Raw genomic sequence first — 20,345 nt, forward strand, 5'->3', positions numbered from 1 at the left:
CCATATGCCCCAGCACCCAGCGAGAGCCTCCAGCTGCAAGGCTGGAGCTAATTAAGAGCTCCCTTGTGTTTGGGGGGTAGCTAGTAATGGGCTAAAGTGAGCAGGCCTTGGTGCGCATGCTCTGAGGAGTGACGCCGCGACTCCATGTGTAAGAAGCGCATTATTTGGCAAGGGGAGCAGCCGAGAGGATTAGAGAGGGATCCCCGGCTGTACAAAAAGCTGGGGGTGTTAGTTATTAACCCCAGGAAAGGAGCTATATCGTGTGGATCTGCGCGGAGCTACGGGGTAGTGTTTCCGACTGTAAGTTCACCGATTCAAAGTTCTTATGGGGATTATTTTGGGGGGAAAGGGGCAGTATAAGTTATTTGCAAAAGGGAATGGGTACGGATGTCCCTCCTTTTACTTTTAGGGAACTGGAGCGAGCGTTCCCCAGATGTAAAGGGGCTAAAGCCAGCCCTCCTTAACCCGAGAAAAGTGCAAAGTCTTCTTGTCCGGCTGCTGGAATTTAACTGTATTCTCTGTCTTGGGGATTTTTTTAAAAAACAATTATTTTCTTCCCAAAGTAGAAAATGTGTACCTTTGCTTGTTATGGGGGCCATGGGAGAGAAACTAGAGAGTTGCAATTCAAGGGTGCCTGAAAAGTTTCTGCTGTATGATTCGCTCCGAAATTCCCGGCAGGCACAGAATCATAAAATATGGTTGGCTTGGGTGCAGATCATAGTTTGGGGTGGCTTTTTTTTGTATAAAGGCTTTAAAGCATTTGTTTCGGAAAGTTATTACAGGCTTTCAACCCTGCCTCCTTCCTCTTCCTCTTCCTCCTCCTCCTCTTCCACCATCACACGCTCACACACTCTCCCTCCCGGCTTGCAAAGAGCCTGTAGTGGAGTTGGATGCAGGGGAAAACCGAACGGCGCGATTTTAAAATGGTTCGACTCAGATCTGCCTCTGCTGTTGGAGGGTGGGTAACATTTTTTGTGTGGGGGTGGCGTGCTCGGAGGGTGGGAGAGGCGTGGCTAGAGAAGTGGGGTGCGTTTCAGTTTGAGGTTTCTTGGGGGGGGGAATTAGTAAAGAGGTAGCCTCTTTGCCGCCCCCCTACCCCCGCCGTGAGAGTAGTCTAGCATAAGCTCCTTCGGCGTGGGGAGTGGTCTTCAGGGTGGAGAAGGTGTGTTGTGGGGGGGCAAGTGGACATATTTGTGTGTCTTGGTTGAGCCCCAGTCGTGGCACTTAACCCGGCTGGCAGCCAGACTGAATCTCATGTCAGAATAAGAGTCCCCCCTCTTTTCCCCCCCCCCTCCCTTTGCCTTGTTTCACTCGACAGTCCTTCCTGCTGCTAAAGGTGTAGCCGGCAAAACGGTGGCAAGGCTTTTTGCTTGCAGCTTGGACACTCGTGCCAAAGATTCTCTTCTCTGCCCTCCCCAGCTTTCTGGTTTTAAACCCTCCCCCCGAGGGTGGGTTTTTCAGTTTAATTTGCTGATCAAGGCAATCTCCATTGATTTTTCTACCTATAATGGATCAGCAAGGACTATAGCTGCTGCTTTAAAAAAATTAAATGGGCTTCTTGCCTAGGTGTCTGTGCTGGTCACTTCATTATGCAGCACATAAGTGATCGTGGGGAGGATCCCTATAGTAAATGTAAAGGGGATATTTCCCTGAACCCTCCTTATCTACACTTGCTTAAATTTTTACACTTTATGGAAAGGTTTGCTGGGCTGGGTGGATTTGGAAGAGGATTATGTTGTAGTCGTACTTAATATGTTATGTCTTCAAAGTCAAACATTAAGTTATCCTGAGGTGGTGGTATTCCTGTCTTATATATGGAGAAACTGAGGCATAAAGACTGAGTCACTTACCCAGAACCACTGAACATAAGAACGGCCATACTGGGTCAGACCAATGGTCCATCCAGTCCAGTGTCCTGGCTGCCAACAGTGGCCAGTGCCAGCTGCCCCAGAGGGAGGGAACACAACAGGGAATCCTCACATGATCCCTCCCCTGTCACTCACCTCCATGCAAACAGTGGCTAGGGACCCCATTCCTACCCATTCTGGCTAATAGCCATTGATGGACCTAACCTCCATGAATCTATCTAGCTCTTTTTTGAACCCTGTGAAAGTCTTAACCTTCACAACATCCTCTGGCAAGGAGTTCCAGAGGTTGACTGTGTGCTGTGAGAAGAAAAACTTCCTTTTGTTTGTTTTAAACCTGCTGCCTATTAATGTCATTTGGTAACCCCTAGTTCTTATATTGTGGGAATAAGTAAATAACTTTTCCTTATTCGCTTTTTCCACACCACTGAGCTAGTCCATATTGTGTGCCCCTCCGTACTGTTTATCAGGGTGTTGTCCTTGTTGTTGTTTTTTCCCCCCTTTAATCAGGTCAAAAGACTTAGATACATATGCATGCCAAATCTGGCCTTTAGACTCATATGAAAGTCTAAATGAGTCACTTAGGGTTTACTTTCCCTTGTGTCTTCCCAGCTACCTTTCCATTTTTATCTTCCATGAGGTAGACTCCTATTTCCAAATCAGAGATTCCCAAACTGGTCCATGGACTAATGGTGCACATTTACTCTTCCATGGTGCACGTGGTGCTGGCTCCTGTTTCCAGCTGCTTCTACAGGTGTTTAGGCTCTTAAATGCAAAGAACATGAGGACTTTATACACGCATCTGGAAATGAGACAGCCCTTTGCTGCCTCAACTGGAGACCATGCTCCACAGAAAGTGAGCTACCCTTGGGGACAAGAGTGATCCCAATGAGATTGGAGTTACCAGCCATCAGCAGAAGAGAGTGAAGCATCTGGGCAGTTCTGTGTGTCTGGAGGAGAAAAGGATTCCAAGTGGCAGGGAAGCATGTGCATGGAAAGAGGAGGGACAGGAAACTGGTAAGCATATGCAGTTGGAAAAGAGGACCAGGTGGCAGGGAAGCACATGCAGGGGAGGGAGTAAAAGAAGAACATAACAGATGGGAAAGGAGAGAACTCCCATCCCCATGTTAGTACATTAAAGGCAGATGGAGGAAAAAACACTAACTACTTCTAGAATGTTGCTTTTCCCTGTAAGCAAATGCGCTAGTTGGCATAGGGGTGTTGTGCCACTATGAATGAGCAGTCCACGAGACAATCTTTCTATAAAGAAATGGTACATGGTATAAATTTGGGAGTCCCTGCTGTAGGCTTTTGTGGAAGTGATGCCACAGTGACACCTTCTGGCATGAAAGGCAGAGAAAATACAGACAAGCCAAGTTGCCGTACAATACCTAATATCCTGGGACTAACACAGCTACACCAACATTGCTTGCATGTTGCAGTATAAGCATTAACTGTATTGTGTCATCAGTGTGTCAGCTTGGTGGTGGAAAAGATTGCCCATGCTTGCTATCTTCTCTCCAGCATAAGACTCAAATATACCTGCATGATATTTTATATCGGAACTTATAACTAAATATTGAATTCTCTGTGCTGGTTATGTATGATACTGCTATTTATTACTTGTATCCCATCTTTCCTGTGAAAATCTCAAAGCACTGCACAAACACTTGCAAACTGAGAAACCCTGAGGTTAAGTGATTTGGCCAGGATCATAGAAGTCAGTGGCATAGCTAGAATAGAAAATCAAAAGGGCTGGAGTCTTACTTGTATTTTGACCTTTGGACTGTAAATTAGAATATGAGTTAAGTATTGAGAACTGGGAAGACTGGGTGCCTTAGCGTATGATAGTCAATTTGCGACATTCAAGTCATATGAGACTATGGCTGGTAGCTATCAGGCCATGTAGGGTTGGAAGAGAAGGGAAATCCTTCTCCTTCCTAGCATTTAAGAAGAAAAGAGGCTAATGTTGCATAGTTCTGTAATGACAGCATCATGTACTGGTGATGCATTATTTGCCAAACATCACAATTCATTGCATTTTTTTTTTTTTTTTTTTTTTTTGGTGCTCTGCACCTTCCTTTAGTGATCTGCAGGTGTTCTCTAGTGATTACAACTAATCTAATTTTGGTATTGTTGGTTCAAATTCAGATAACACTGGTAATAGTTGAATATGGTTATTCTCTGCCCCTGAGTCCTACATGAACTAAGTTGATAGCTCACAGCGAAGTGATCTTAGTCTATGTGCATAATAACTGCCATCTTAGCTGATTTCATCATTATAGACTAAGAATTGAGTTGGATGTGGAAGTTGAGCTACTTTTCATTTGGAGTCTTAAAAGCTCAGATTGTAAAATCTCACTTTCGTGTGGCTTCAGGCTGAAGGTTTGTAGTGGTCCCTTCTGGCCTTGAACTGGAGAACTCAGATTTATCCTTTCCTTCATGGGTAGGGGAGACAGGATTGCTTCCATTGAACATTGCAACGTGCTCCTAATGCTTGCAGCTCTACATTAAGATAAAATGTTGTGTTCCACAAAAGGGATGTAAATAACCATTAAAATAGTTAATTGGTTAAAAGGATAAAATTATACCAATTAACTGTTGGTAGGTCCTGCCTGACTGTCCAGCATGTCAGGAGCCCCACTTGACACAACTGGGATCACGTCTGGCCACCCAGGCTGCTCCAGCATGTCGTGGGCCAGAATATTGCCAGTCTGCCCCAGCATGGACGGGGTCCTGCTGAGCCATTCTGGCATGGCTGGGGCAGCAGTCTTGCTTGCTGGCCCTGAAGTGGCCTGGTCCCATCTGAGCCACTCTGGTGTGGCTGGGGCTGTAATCCTGTCAGCCCACTTGGGACAGTCCAGCATGACTGGGGCTGGGGTCCTGCATGACTTCATAGGCTGGTCCCACATAGCCAGGTGTGGGAGCCCAACATAGGCATGGCCCTGCCTTTCACCCCACGTGGCCAGCTGGACTCAGCCCGGTCTGCTCCAACTGGTTACCCGGTAAACATTCTGGTAAGCCTAATGTTTTCTGTGTAACTGGTTAACCTCTTACAGTCTATACCTAGACTTTAGTAAGGCATTTGATACGGTCTCGCATGATATTCTTATTGATAAACTAGGCAAATATAACTTAGGGCCACGATAAGGTGGGTGCATAATTGGCTGGATAACCGTAGTCAGAGAGTTGTTGTTAACGGTTCTAAATCCTGCTGGAAAGGGATAACAAGTGGAGTTCCTCAAGGGTCTGTTTTGGGACCCGTACTATTCAATATCTTCATCAATGATGTAGATATTGGGATAGAGAGTACTCTTATTAAGTTTGCAGATGATACCAAACTGGGTGGGGTTGCGACTTCTTTGGAGGATAGGGACATAATTCAAAATGACCTTAGCAAGTTAGAGAAATGGTCAGAGGTAAACAGGATGAGGTTTAATAAAGAGAAATGCAAAGTGCTCCACTTAGGAAGGAACAATCAGTTCCATACATACAAGATGGGAAGCGACTGTCTAGGAAGGAGCATGGCGGAAAGGGATCTAGGGGTCATAGTGGACCACAAGTTGAATATGAGTCAACAGTGTGATGCTGTTGCAAAAAAAGCAAATATGATTCTAGGTTGTATCAACAGGTGTGTTGTAAGCAAAACTCGTGAAGTCATTCTGCCGCTCTATTCTGCACTAGTTAGGCCTCAGCTGGAGTACTGTGTCCAGTTCTGGGCGCCACATTTCAAGAAAGATGTGGAGAAATTGGAAAGGGTGCAGAGAAGAGCGACAAGAATGATTAAAGGTCTAGAGAACATGACCTATGAAGCCAGGCTTCATGAACTGGGCTTGTTTAGTTTGGAAAAAAGAAGATTAAGGGGGGACATGATAGCGGTTTTCAAATATCTAAAAGGGTGTCACAAGGAGGAAGGCGAAAATTTGTTCCTCTTGGTTTCTGAGGACAGGGCAAGGAGTAATGGGCTTAAAGTGCAGCAGGGGAGGTTTAGATTGGACATTAGGAAAAAATTCCTAACTGTCAGGGTGGTCAAATATTGGAATAAATTGCCAAGGGAGGTGGTGGAATCTCCCTCTCTGGAGATATTTAAGAACAGGTTAGATAGACATCTGTCAGGGATGGTGTAGACGGAGCTTGATCCTGCCTTGAGGGCGGGGGGCTGGACTCGATGACCTCTCGAGGTCCCTTCCAGTCCTATTATTCTATGATTCCTATTCCAGAGCTAGTTAGCTACAGGAGTGAGGAAAGATTTCCTCTAGCCCCATCAGTCCTTTTTCCCTTCTCTCCCCCCTCCCCCCTTGGTGCTCACATGTAATCAGATGTATTCTGGGGGTTATTTGCCTTTCTTTGAAGTTTTCACCTGGGCCCAATTTCTAATACAGGAGATGGAGTGGACTAGTGTTCTGAGATTGGACAGAGACTCCTCTTTCTTAAATACCTGGATGTTGTCTTTTGCTCATGTGATCCTATCATAATGATGCCCAGATTTTTGGGTTGGGAAGGAATTTTCTCCCAGGTTATACTGGCAGTGACCTTTGGTATTTTTCTTTTGTTTCTCCCTATGTCCGTGCCCAATGGTTTGAGGATTCTCTGCACCAATCTCCCCAAATCATTTCCCTGCTATTTCACGGACTTCCACTTTAGGCTTCCACCTTGATCTTCTCTGTTCTCTGCCTGTTGCACACAATAGCTTAGTCTCCTGAGGACTGAAATGCTATAGGGGTGTCTGACTGAAATTTAATGGGCTGTGATACTTACAGGAGGTGTAAGCCTAGATGACCTAATAGTCCATTCTGGCCTTAAACTCCATAAAACTATCTCCCAGCTAACCCCTCTAAGCTGGAATTCATGTAAGTGGTCAGAGCATAATAAAGGCTTTCACTGCACTGATTGTGCTATACCTCTTTTGTGGATATATTTTTAAGAACTGATGCTTCTGTTAATGGTGCCTTTTAGCAATACTAAAAGCACTTTTGAAGAAAATAAAATGAAGCAGAAAATTGTATGTTCATCTTGTTGTTTGTGAAAATTAAAAATATTACAAATGTGGTGAGCCTGGATTTGGGACCTTAAAGTCGTGGATTGAATTATGGCACACCATGCGTTCTGAAATGGTCTCCCTGGTGTGAGGTCCCCAGGGCAGTTGCTAAGCAACTGAAAGAGTCCTCCACGTCTCCCTCTTGAGAAATTTAGAAGTCAGGCTGAGGCAACAGGGTGGTTGAGTCTAACTTAGTTAAAATTTACTTCATGAGTAGCTCAGTGTCAGTTCTGTGTTTAACTTGCCACAGGAAAACATGACCAGCTGTGTGTGGGTCCAGTGTAGAACACTACAGTAGTTTATATTTTGTTTTGTGGTGCAAAACATTTGTAGGGATTCTGGATCTGTTTACTTGGGGGGGGGGGGGTGTATGTTTTACTTGGGCATAAGCACATTTTGTCTAATTTATAAATTAAAATAAGCATAACACTTTTTTAAAATAAAGAAATCCTGTTCCAGATGTTGGCTACTTTTTAATGTTTGTTACATAGCCACCTGTCAGAAACAATATGCTGAAATATCTAACATTGCACAAGATGATATAGCTAGGGTTTTACAATTTTTGTGTGGAGGGTTGCGAATTCTCTAGAGTAGTTTATATGGCATATAGTGGATACTCATGCATGGAAACCTTTTCCGTAGAAACACCTTTTTGTGCAGACTTTATGTAAACCCCGTATAATTAGCATAACAAATACTTTATATACACCCCGTAAAAAAGCAAGAAAGAAAATGTTGTGTACAGCATCTTTCGAACAAGGATCTCAGTGTGCTTTTCATAGGTAATAAAGGTTGAATAAATGATCGTGAAGCTGTTTGACTTTGGCAGGAGTTATGGGGGATGGGCTCCTCATTGGGGTGAAAGTTGGTCATTTTATTAAAAAAAAAAAGTGGTGAGAAGCATATTGATGTTTGTGAATTGTTGGTGTACAATAGTGATGTGACTAATTAAAGAAGCCCAAACATTTTCCTTGTGCTCAACAAAGTCATAATTAGCAGTGTGGCCTCTACTTTTATGGAAAGAGAAGATTAGCTTCTAGAGTTGGGGTTGGGGAACCCCAAGTGTGCACTTTTTTTTTTATAATGCCTTTCATGTTTGAGGTATCCATGTTGCAAGACTGACATGGAAGGCATAATATAGTAGCTCCCCCCATTGTGTTAGTTATTAGAAAGCGGAGTATAGAAATGTTTCCCTCATCCCCTTCAAATCAGCAGCACCCTAGTCTTTTTAACCTATATGTGGATATTATTGGAAATACAGTCTGCCTTTTAAATAAGATTTGAAACTGGAGTCTAACGCATTCCACCCTTCTCGAGTAACGTTGCTCTTCTTTACCAACACTGCAAATGAGTGCATGCCCTGGTTGGAGACAAGATCCTGAAACTATCCTGAGACAAAAGCACAGTTAACTTTGCCTTGGTAGAGTATTAATATTTGAGACTTTACATTCTTCTGATATGCATCTATAACTTCCTTAAATTAAACAGGAGTACTCCAGAGGGCTAAGCAAGTACTGAGAAGAACCTAACTATTGGCACACCACAACACACTGCTGTTTGCATGTATTCTCATTGAAACACAAGTTGGGTTCGCTCACCATGCTGCACTAACTATGTAATATAGTAAAATCCTGTGTTAAAATGTTACTTAGCTTCAAAGTCAAGGACTAGAAAGCTGGGGAATGACAGATTTTAGGTTGTATGGACAACCTTCCTTATGCAAATGTGTTGTAATATCATTTAATGTAACTTTAATTACAAGTTCACATGCCAGTTTTTTTCCACAGGACCTGTGCCTCATTCAGGCCATTGGGTGAACAGTGCTCAGGATATGAGGCAGCTGTTGAGTATTTTTATCCTCATCATTCAATTGGCAGTCCCTGCCTTATTGCATGCCATCCAAAGCCTGCAATGAATATGTAATTCATTTTTTTTCATGGTCCTTTTTCTAGGGTACTTATCCCAACAATATCTGAATGGCTCACAAGCATTAGTATCAACTGTGTGAGTTAAGAGTATTATCCCCAATTTTCTGATAAGCAAACTGAGACAGATACTGATTCAGCAAGTGGCCTCAGACAGACATGGCCAGGATTAGAATTTATGAGCTCATGAAGCCTAACCCTGAGCTTGTTCCTCCAGACAACGCTACCTTACAGTTGGAGATGTCAAATGTTGTTTGTGAAAACATGTAACGGCTGAATTTTTTTTTTTTTTTAGCCATTACATGTTTACATGCGGGGGGGGGTGGCAGGTGGGAGACGGTGTTCACAGGGAGCCAGCATTTAAGTCAGCTTCCCACGTGTACCAGCGCCTGCCTGCCTGCCTGCCTCCCTATGCTGCTGCCTCGGAGGCAGGAAGGGTGGTCGTATGCATAACCAGTAGGATTAACTGATGAACCCAGGCTTACCTGTTAGCATCTAGCATTTACATGGTTAACATCCCTACTTGTGTACCACCTCTGGTAGTCATAGCTTCCATTGACTTCAGTTGCAGTTGTTAGATCTCTGTGCTTCTGCATATCAGGCTCCAGGTGTCTCAAGTGAGGTAGAGCTGGCTGGCTTTCTCTACTCCTCTCAAGCTGAAGAGAAGCTGTCTGCTTACCTGGTTCCCAATGTTACATTTGTTTGCTGCTGCCCCTGCTTTAGTGACCATGTGGGCCTAGTCTTAATTAGGATGTTAACGTTCAGTTACTTTGGCACTCTACCAAACTTTTTTTCCTGTCATCTCAAGCAACAAAAAGGAAATGGTGACTTTGAGTTTAGTCAAGAAATTAGCCTCCAAAACGGGATCAAGAAAACGGCCTTCTTTGGTGCTAGGGCTTTTGGTCTAACAAACGTTTTATGTCTGTGCTGAAAACAATGAAGGAATTAACCCCACCACCACCACACGTACCCTCTTCCAGGTTCAGGACTTTTCTCTAATGAAGAGTGTTAACCAATCCCTATATTCAGGTTGTCTTCATTTTCCCCCTTACCCTGTAGGACTGTACTTTATTGTGTCAGAAGCTAAGGATAATCATGAACACTGTCCAGGGCCGGCCCACAACATTTTGGCACCTGAGGCCGGGAGCTCAAATGACGCCCCCATGTCCCCTCGCTTGGTCCAAAACTTTGAAAGGTCTTTTGTGCCCTCCTTCCTCTAGCACAGCACTCTACCATCTCTGCATCTAGAGCAGAGAGAATACATATGCACCAGCAGCAGACAATTTTCTACACTCTGGGTCCTAGTGGCGCTCCCCACACAGTCTGGCACCTGAGACGGCCGCCTCAGTTCGCCTCATGGTAGGTCTAGCCTTGACACTGTCTGGTTTATGGATTAGCTGAGCACAGGATTGGTTATTTGTAAATTTGGGTTCTCTTTGCCATTGACTTTCTATACAACGTTGGGCAAGCCATTAAAATCTCTCCATGTCTTAGCTAATTTGTCTGTAAAATGGGGATATGATACCTACATTAGGTGTTATAAATGACAGTATATAAGCACAAAGTACTGTTTGGAATGAAAATTCCATGTAGTACTACACTTATTTCTTTTTTTTCTAAACTGATTTCCATAAAAGTGGTTAGGTAATCTTATCCTGCCAGTATGTGTGCATGCATGCATTTGATCCACTAGATCATTATTTTTCATGTAATCATTACTAATATAGTTTGTTTCCTGTTTATGGATTTAATGAATTTACCTCATAATGCATTAATTTAGTTTTAGGAAATACAAATTCTTGGGAGGGCCTAGAGGAGAAAAGCACTACAAAAACTAGTGGAAGTTAAAGCCAGGCAAACTCAGATTAGAAGTAAGGTGCATATTTGTAGCATTGGTAGTTTGTTCCAATTGTTAATTTTCCTCAGAGTGGTCCATGCACTGTATCTTACTTATTCAAATCAAGACTGGATCCCTTTCTAGAATATATGCTTTAATCATACATAAGTTTTGGTGATCAGTACTGAGAGAACTGAAATTCTGTGACTTGTATAAATCAGACTAAATGATCTAATAGTCTCTCTTGTCCTCAAAAAAATCTATGAATCTGTAGCATCCACTATGTTTTCCTGTTGCTGTTACTACAAGGGACATAATCTGTCCAGAAGTCTGTTTCATTACTTAGTGAGACATCTTGCTAATTTGTTGGAAAGTTTTCACTGTTCTCTCATTTAAAGACAACAGAAATAACATTTTTCATCACTGAAAAATTCCATATACAGGTGGCATATTCTTGGCACTATAAACATTAATATTTCTAGCAAAATGGTTACAGCTATTTCAATGGATTCATTGTCCATCCGGCCTTATTTCTAAACTTTGGTCTATTTTCTAAATCAAATATCTTTGCCAGGGAGGCCCACAGAAGCAGTGGGGAACCGTGACCTGCAGTGACATAACTTCCGGACACTCGGGTGGATTTATTCTAGGGTACTGTGCCAGTTCCCTAATGCAGGGTTGCTCATCAGCCACTCCCTCTGGTTTGTCTTTCCTAACTTAGTCCTGTGACACCTTAAAGACTAGTTGTTCTTAATATACTAACAAAAATATATATGTAGTATCACGAGCTTTCATGGGCAAAACCCACTTCTTCAGATGAGATGATCTCATGTGAGGAAGTGGGTTTTGCCCATGAAAGCTCATGATACTATACATGTACTTTTGTCAGTCTCCAAGGTGCCATGGATCTACTTGTTGTGGCTTTTTTTTCTTAGTTAAGTTATAGACTAACATGGCTACCCCTCTGGGACTTAGTATCTTAGGTTTGTTGCTGATGTGCTTGTGATGGTTGTCCTGACAGGTGGCATTCCATGATACTCTTCAAGGTCTCTTGAAGCCTGGTCAGGTGCTGCCAACATAAAACACATGAGACTGCTTTAAGTACTGAAGAAGCTAAGACATACATTATATGTTTCAAAAATCTGTCTAGTGGTTGCTCTAATATATTCTGTTGCATTAAAATATAGGCTAACATTTGTTCTTAGATGCTTAGGCATGACTGATGCACAACTCCTAGTGAATACTTCTCAATCTGTTCTGCAATCTTTTAAAAAAAAAAAGTAAGAAAAATATTTAAACTTCTCAGTTTTTTATTTTTATAGGGAAGACGGGTTGTATGTTATGACCTCTCTCTCCTTTGTCACTTTTCTTTCCATGGGCCCAAGTGAGACTTTGTCCATGAATGCTACTCAAAACCAGAGAAGGTTGCTGTGCTGTGTTATCCTTTAAATCTTTTTTCTTTTGAGGAGTGTATGTATCCTTCCAGCTGATACTGATCTGTAGCTAAAACCCTCATGAAAATCTTCACTTTTCCATGCTTGGAAGAGGATGGTTTTGTAGTAACTGAGTGGAATTGGAGGCAACTAATGGATTGCATGCTGCTGATGGTCTCCGGAGGGGTCCATTATCTCTTCCAGAATGAAAAACAGTAGTCTCTAGATGCCAGGGATCTTGTGTCCTTGTTGATGCTCTGAGGATCGTCCTGATTTAGGGCTTGTCTACATAGAAACTTGAACCAAAATAACATTCATTTTAAACTGGCACCTGATCTCCGTTCTAGTTAGTGCTTGTAGATAAGCCTGTGGAGATACAGCATCATTATACAATGCTTGTGGCTGGGAGAGTGCTCTCTGAAGCCTAACCGTGAAGCAGAGGCATCTATGAAGGGATTGCTCTGTCATTCCATCTCAACTCCTCCAGTTCAGACAAGGTGTTTTGAGGAATTGACAGTTGAATGAGGGTCTACAAACTGAGCTGCTTTGTTGTTCATGATAGGGTTAAGCCCTGTCATGAAGTGGATTTTTACAACGCAAATTATTTTTGTCTTAATTTTAGACAGGAACAATAAACATTAACTCTTAAGAGGATTGCCTTATTGCCTTTTATTTTTAAAAGTATCCATTAATAAATAAGGCCGTATGGTACTATTCGCTTCTTCTTTTTTTTCTATCAGAGTGAAAACTGTCCAGCCCCATTTAACTACAGAAATAATCTAGAGAATGATGGAAGGAAGTCTAGAAATATATATATTCTAAACTAATTTTCTCAAGAAGAAAATACATGTATCTTTTATTCCCCAGTAATATTGAGTAACTTTGTAGTACTACTTCCCTCCGAAATAGTGTGGACACACTCTCTAAAATGACAACTGTGATGATTATTTTAATATTTAAAATATTCTTGTTTGGAAGGGCTATATGAGGAAATGCATTTGGTGCATATAAATATTGCCTTTAGTTAGAGGTCTGTTATAGTGAGTGCAGAGTAACTTTTCCCTCCCTCCCTACTTCGAGTGAACCCTCTATTTAGTGAGGCTAGTTGTTAGATTCTTTTTTGCTTAAGTAATTGGTTACATTGTTAAGCTTACCTGTGGGTGGAGATGGGGACTGCTTATGATGTCACCAGCATTATTGATATGGAGAAGGACCCAAAAGACAGGGATAAGTATTAATTCCTCAGTAATCTCTCAAAGCTTGCAGGAGTTAGGTTTCAGTAATAAATCTGTGGCTTTGAGAGCAAAATATAATTGGGTGGTGTCTAGTTATTTTAATTTACTCTTCTTGCTGACTTTAGTCTCCGCATGTGAGCTGCGAGCTGCCAACGTTTTCATGAATACCCTAGTTACATATGCACTAGACAACTGATCTATTACTGACAGTGGCCATTGGCACCCAGTCTCCCTGAACCAATATTGAAAATGGCTTACCCATTTTTTTTAAAGTAGTGCTGTCCCATCTGCACTAGTGGTTGAGCCTCTTTTGTGTGCCGCTTCATCATTAGAAGGTCAGTTTCCCAGTCTGGTTTACATCAACAATACTGAGGACTTATGTAGTCTTCATGGAGACTAGAATATGATCTGAATCCTTTAGTCTTTTGCCAATTATTATTCATCCATCCTTGATATAAAAAGGAGTAATTTCATCACTAGACACTCATGTTGCAAACTAACATAGCTAAAACTATAGGCTATTACAGAAAGTCACATGGCTGACTAGCTTTAAGACACTTCCAAGAATTAGAAGAGGAAGTAAACCAAAAGCTTTCAGGTTTTAATAGGTTCTCAGCAAATCCTGTGTTGGACTGAACTGTGAACCACATACATTTATATAAAAGTATAAACGTACACCTGAGAACCAACTATTATTTTCAGTACTAGCAGAAATACCCGGCATCGGGAAAAATATAGTAAAAGGTGTGATGAATGAACTACGTCAATGATGTTAACGTAGCATATTTTATTGGAAATACTTTTCTATTGTATATTACTTAGCTAGTACTTTTTCTGTTATCATAGGGAAAGGATCTCGTAGTTGCAGTTTGTGACACTTAACAGAAGAGTCCAGCAAATGCCTACAATCAGGTGTACTAAAAGCTAATTAGTGGCCCATTTGGGTTTCTGGGTGCCCAGCTGGGACTCTGGGGGAACTGATTTTGAGAGAGAACCAATCCAGTTATTGAAGTTAGGAAATCAGTAGTATCCGTGCAAAATTTGGTGTTTCTAACTCTTACTGTTTTGGAGATTTTTTTGGGGGGGGACAAACAAACTTTCAGAAATATTTATAAGATAAAATAGTCTTGCAATTCTTATCTATCTTTTTCATCAGATAGTGAGTGAACGATTCTATATCTGGCTAAGGTGGATGGTGCAGTATGAGGTTGGCACTCGACATAGGATTATATTTGACATGAATTTTCTATTTCACTTGTGTGTGTTTAGCTAATGTCCAATGAGGTGAATATGCCACAACAACATCAAGTCTTTGGCGACTTCTGACCCTTTTTTTTTTTTTTTTTTGGTATTCATTAGGTTTCAAACAAGATAAAGTTACTAAGACCATGGCCTTAAATTTGATTGTATGAGTGGATGGGAAGGAAGCCTTTCTCCATTTCACTTACAAATTTTTTTTTATTTTGTAATTCGGCACTGTGTAGACAGCGCCAAATGATGAAATAAGCTGTTTTGAAATAGCATTGAAATAAAATACGCAATTTGCGTCGCTAAGATTTCTTATCTTATTTCAAGTTATGGTGCAGTGTAGACACCCCCTTTGGGAAAGGAAGGGCATCAACAAGTGGATGACATGTTTTGTTTTTGTTTCCAGTATTTGAAAAACACAATTGGTGTAATTATTAGCTGTTCACTTTGGAACCTTTAATCATCTGTCAACATCCATTGGCAACTGCTGTTCCATTAAAATGTTAGTATCTGTAACTATGCATGATATAAATTAAAATTGCTCTCATTTACAGGTTAGGATGAACTTCAGGACCAAATAACTTGGAACTACTGAGACTGAACAGGCCACTGTATCTAGGATACTCTTGGATAGATTAGCCACAGTGAGAGGAGTGCTATAAACCTTTTACTTTACTTCATTGGAATAGACAATCAGCAAGAAGTGTTCCCCCTTTTGACTCTCCATAACATCTTGAAAATCTCCATTCAGAATGATTCTCTGACTTGGAAATGGTTTTATGATTTTTGGAAGGCTTTTAGTAGAGTATTTTTCAGCTTCACAAGTCAGATATTTGGGATGGCAGAGAAAGTATATGGTATGCTCTGGTCTGTACTCTGGTTCTTAAAGCAGCGCTCAGGTGGAAAAGCTTCTGCAAGATTTTGAAAAGCTGAAAGAGGTCACAGTTCTTGCATGTTACCTCTCTGAGCAAAGGGCAATACTTTCTGACCCTATTGACTTTGTGGTCATATATTTCACTGTTGTAGGAGCAGAGGAAAGAGGCATAGTGGGTTTTTAATTATTTTTGTTTTTGTTTACATAGGTTTTTTTTTCAAAATATTTTTTCCATTAGTGTATGCATAAGGCATTTGACAGTTCCCTCTAACTCTATAGTGTCTTAATAAATAAAAATTCTCCATACATGGTTCTATTACAATTTTGGTTAGGATTAGGGAGATGGTGACTTAGTAAGTGGGCCAAACATCAAGGTTCATGAAGCCCCTTCACCTCCTACAACCACATTTGAATCCTGGCAGTTGAAGTAGGTGTGCTTGTCAGTAAATTGAATTAACCTTCATGAATGGCTGCTCAAGAAGCTTTGGAAGAGGCACCTCTGATATTAGGTGTGGAGATACTATGATAGTTGTGACCATATAAGTAAGTAGACTAAAGACCTTTAAACCCCCAAGATTCTGTCTTGTATGTACAGTAATGATCTCCTCGGACTCTTTATAGATTTGTCCTCGCTTGTTCAAAAGTACCTCTTCCCCAGAACGTTTGTGCTTTGTAATAATGTCCCATCTAGTTGCTGTATTCCACCCCAGAAATTGTTGAATTTTTGCTTTTGGGAAAACTGCTTACTATAAAACAAAGGTGGGCAATAATTTTTGATGTGGGGGCCATTCCAAAATTTTAGCAAATGGTCAAGGACCACACTTTTCTTTGAAGGAGCATGGGGACTAGGACAGTTTGGGTGCAGAAGTGCGCTCGGAGATTGGGGTGCAGGAGATGGTTTGGGTGAAGGAGGGGGTTTGCAGCCTGTGATGCTTCCCCATTCCCCCTGGTGCAGAGAGATAGATGGAGCAGCCAGCCACTCTGAGCTCTGGGGCTGCTCCCTGCCTGCTACAGGCCAGATTGAAAGGCTTGGTGGGCTGGATCCAACTCCTGGGCCAGATCTTGCCCACTCCTGCTATGAAGTTTTATATATTTAATGGTTTGGGGTCCTATGGAATTAAAATGTTTTATAGACATAAGGTGATAGAAAGTTGGAGTACATTCTGCATTGATCTTTAGTAATGAGAAGATTACATTGGTCTGATGGATGAGTATGTGTGTTATATAATTCTGTATGGGTGTCAAAACAGCATTGCTGGCTTGAACTGCTGAACATCTGTAACTTTGGAATCCTCTATTTCAACTGGCATAAAATATTTTCTCTCTTCCCTTGAAGGTAAGTGCGGTGCAGGCAAGGGAAGCCTCCACCAGATGTAAGAGAATTAATAGATTCTACACAGCCAGTATAGAAACTATAGATGAAACCTAGCAGCTAAAGAACTCTTTTTACATAATGATCAATTGTCTAGTGTAAATAGGGCTTTAATGTCACTCTTGATCCGATTTCTTCAATTGGCTAAATCTCAAATTCTGTTTCATGATGGCTCTAGACTGCCACAAGCTACTGGTAAGCAATCAAATGTGATTAGGTCACTGGATTGCTATGGTGTGTGTTTATTCTTTTCCCAATAATATATTTAGTATACCTCCTTTCTAATGGGTAAAGGAAAGTTACCACAGCATATAGTTCTGTTATGCTCAGTGTGTAAATCTCTTTGTGTGCTCTCCTATATGTGAAAGGATGCTGATCAGTTTTATCACCATCATTGAGACTCCATCAAAAGATAAAATTCCTAACTCTGTCAACAAGATGAAGTGCAGTCCCATGGGCCATATGTGGCCCATAGCCCTCATTAGCTCTACAAAGATCTAATAATATAACATAGAAGCTTGGCCTGGGGAAACCACAAATCGTCTGTGGTGTGCAATCTTGATTCAGATAGCTTCAGAATATGGTGTCCTGTATTAATGATGGTGGATGCAGCCAACTTAATTTTGTGCAAATGAGTTTGGGTCTCAGGCCCTTACTTGGATTCCTCCATTGTCCTGTTCTGCTAATAAGTGTTCTTCATCTTCATCTCTGCTGTAAAGTCTTACACTCCAGATTTTGTTTCCACATTTCAGGTAACTGGTAGTGGATTTGGGATGTGGAAACCCAATTTTCAGGAGAAATCAAGCCATTCCTGAAGCTAATTACAGGAGAGTGGCAAGAAACACGTGATTACCCGATTGCTAGTTAAAGGCGCATCTTCTTCTTCAGTAGTTATTCCTTTTTTGACAGAGGGTGGTATTAGTCTTTGCTACTCTTTTTATATGCTAAATAATAAAGATGTGAGAAGATGACTTTGATTTGACCATATCTATTTTAAAATAGCAATTATTAAACTAGCACTAAGAGTAAGACTTGCTATTATATTTATTTGTACACTATATAATGTTTTGGTACAACGTATCAGGTATTAGGGTACCTTCTGGGAAGAGAGAATGTCCCTCCTATATTCTGGGTAGGAATTCAGCTTTATAGTTAACTTATTTCTGTTATGAGAACTGGTTTTAAATTTAGTTCAAACAAAACTGACCTGTCCAAAGACAGTAGTCATCAGACTACCTCAGCCTAAAATGCCCCCTTTGCTATCTTGACAGGGGTGCTAAATGACTTGATGTCACATTCCGAGTCTTGTCAAATATCAGTATATGACATGGCAATAGCAGCTTCTTATAGATTGTTTGGGGCTTTTTTTTTTTCTTCAGGATTGCCTGGCAGGCTGCCCCCTCCTTCCTCTATCTCATGAAACAACTTACATCTGGAGTGAAAAGCAGACTGCATGCTCGTGTTTCTGTTGGAGTCCATAGAGATGCAACCCAAGACAATCGGGGTGTTTCTATTCATGAGTAGTCAACCAGATCGTGATCTGGGTATTTTGAGCCTGCCTGATCTTCTGAATCAACCTGCAAAGAAATGCACTCCATTTTGTGCTGAGTTGGGTCTCTGTCTGGGGTTAGCCAATGTAGCAGTTTCCATGTAGTATCTGTGACCTCTTTGTTGCAGTTGCTCTGTACGCTTTGGCTTCATAAATTGCTGACTGATGCAGCAAGCCTTGGGCATTTCTGGCATTTTGTAAGCGGAGCCAGACTCAGAAGACTTTTGAGTAGTGAATTTTGTGAGAAATCCCAGTTAGTGTCAATAGGGCTTAAAAGGAGGGGGGGGGGGAGGGGAATTGAAACTTTGCCTCTCCCACATCTTCATCTTAAATGTTTTTTGTATTTTTTTGACTACTTGGCAATTTTTAATAAGGTTTAATCCATATGAGTAAAATAGTAATATTCTGGGAAATGTATTTGGTATCAGAAGATACATTAGCACTTAATGATTTTGGAGTATCTTAATTTAGCAGTCAGGATCTAGAAATCATAGTTTTGGTTCCAGATTATACTAGTGTTATCACAAGGGTTCATCCTGTATCTTTTGGGGAGTCCTAGAGAATCTGAGTTTTTCATTCTCCAGGGTATTGCAAGAAGGAAGCATGAGTTGTAGGATTTGGGGGGAAAGAAGGGCTGAACTTGATTCTTGGCACGTGCCATAAAATAGATGCCTTTCAAAAAGCACACACTAAAACACTATCTATGCCTCCATTTCTCTCAGATCAAGAGCAATGAATGTCTGTGGCCCTGATGCAGGAATTCTTGCAACAGCTCAAACTTCTCCTGTAACAGGATTTTGAGGATACAAAGCAAGACAGACTCTCATGAGATACATTATTCAGTAACTTGGGGGCAAAAAGCACTGGTTTGCATGCCAGGAGACCATGAGTTTTAATTCCCTTCACTTGCATTGATTTCTGTTAATATTTCTGTGCCAGTCATAGCCCCATGCAAGGCCCGATTGTTACATTAAGGGAGGTAACTATCATTCAGCAGTTGCTTCCAGCAGAGCTAGGAATAAACTCTGGGTCTCTAATATAGCAGCCCAAAGCCACCTCCATTTTTCCATGCTCTCTTTCAGAGAGGGATGTCAAATAATTGTAACTATAGTCCATGCTACTATAGTGTGACTTGCCTTTTTATTAAACTGAAGAGAGGTTTGTAACTCTTCTCCCTTTAGCAGACTTGATTCTTTGGCTTAAGTGGTAGTCCTATATCTTTTTACATCCAGACATCTTGGGCTCAGTCCTCAGAGGATCCAGATAGGGGTGTTATGCTGTCTGTAACCACTAAACAGATGATATGAGACGTTGACGTACTCAGTGCTTTTTTTTTTTTTTGCCTTTGTCTTCACAGACAAGGTCAGTTCTCAGACTGCTGTACTAGGCAAGGAGGTAGACAGCACTTGATGGAGAAAGAACTGTTTAGAAAAGCTAGACATACACATCCATGGGGCTGGATCTGATGCATCCGAGAGTACTGAGGGAGTTGGCAAATGCCATTGCAGAGCCTTTGGCCGTTATCTTTGAAAACTTGTTGAGATTAGGAGAGGTCCCAGATGATTGGAAAAAGGCAAATGTAGTGCCCATCTTTAAAAAAGGGAAGGAGGACAATCCAGAGAACTACAGACCAGTCAGCCTTACCTCAGTCCCTGGAATAATCATGGAGGGAATCCTCAAAGAATCCATGTTGAAGCACTTAGAAGAGGGGAAAGTGATCAGGGATAGTCACTATGGATTCACCAAGGGCAAGTCATTAGCTTCTCTGATGAGGTAACTGGCTCTGTGGACATGGGGAAGTCAGTGGATGTAATATACCTTGACTTTAGCAAAGCTTTTGATGCCATCTCCCACAATATTCTTGCCAGCAAGTTATGGAAGTATGAACTGGATAAATGGACTGTAAGGTGGATAGAAGGCTGGCTAGATTGTCAGGCCCAACGGATAATAATCAACAGCTTGATGTCTG

General features: G+C 41.5%; 1 protein-coding gene across 18 annotated transcripts in view; it reads left to right on the forward strand.

Annotated features, from left to right (window-relative positions):
• The window catches only part of GATAD2A (GATA zinc finger domain containing 2A), a 121,166-nt gene that overhangs the window by 29,561 nt on the left and 71,260 nt on the right, over positions 1–20,345 (forward strand). For 8 of the 18 annotated variants that reach the window (XM_014578181.4, XM_014578183.4, XM_014578189.4 and 5 more), the window contains exon 1: positions 2–300. The exons of 5 other annotated variants lie outside the window; for them this stretch is intronic. In XM_014578181.4, the coding sequence (XP_014433667.3) occupies positions 145–300 (156 nt within the window). In that variant the 5' untranslated portion in view covers positions 2–144. Of the gene's footprint in view, position 1; positions 301–336; positions 959–20,345 lie in introns of those variants that run through there. 5 more of the 18 variants (XM_089774991.1, XM_089774986.1, XM_089774992.1 and 2 more) reach the window with 2 other exon arrangements.

Source organism: Pelodiscus sinensis, chromosome 32 (assembly GCF_052426305.1).
Source record: "Pelodiscus sinensis isolate ZL-2025 chromosome 32, ASM5242630v1, whole genome shotgun sequence".
Lineage (NCBI taxonomy): Eukaryota > Metazoa > Chordata > Testudines > Trionychidae > Pelodiscus > Pelodiscus sinensis.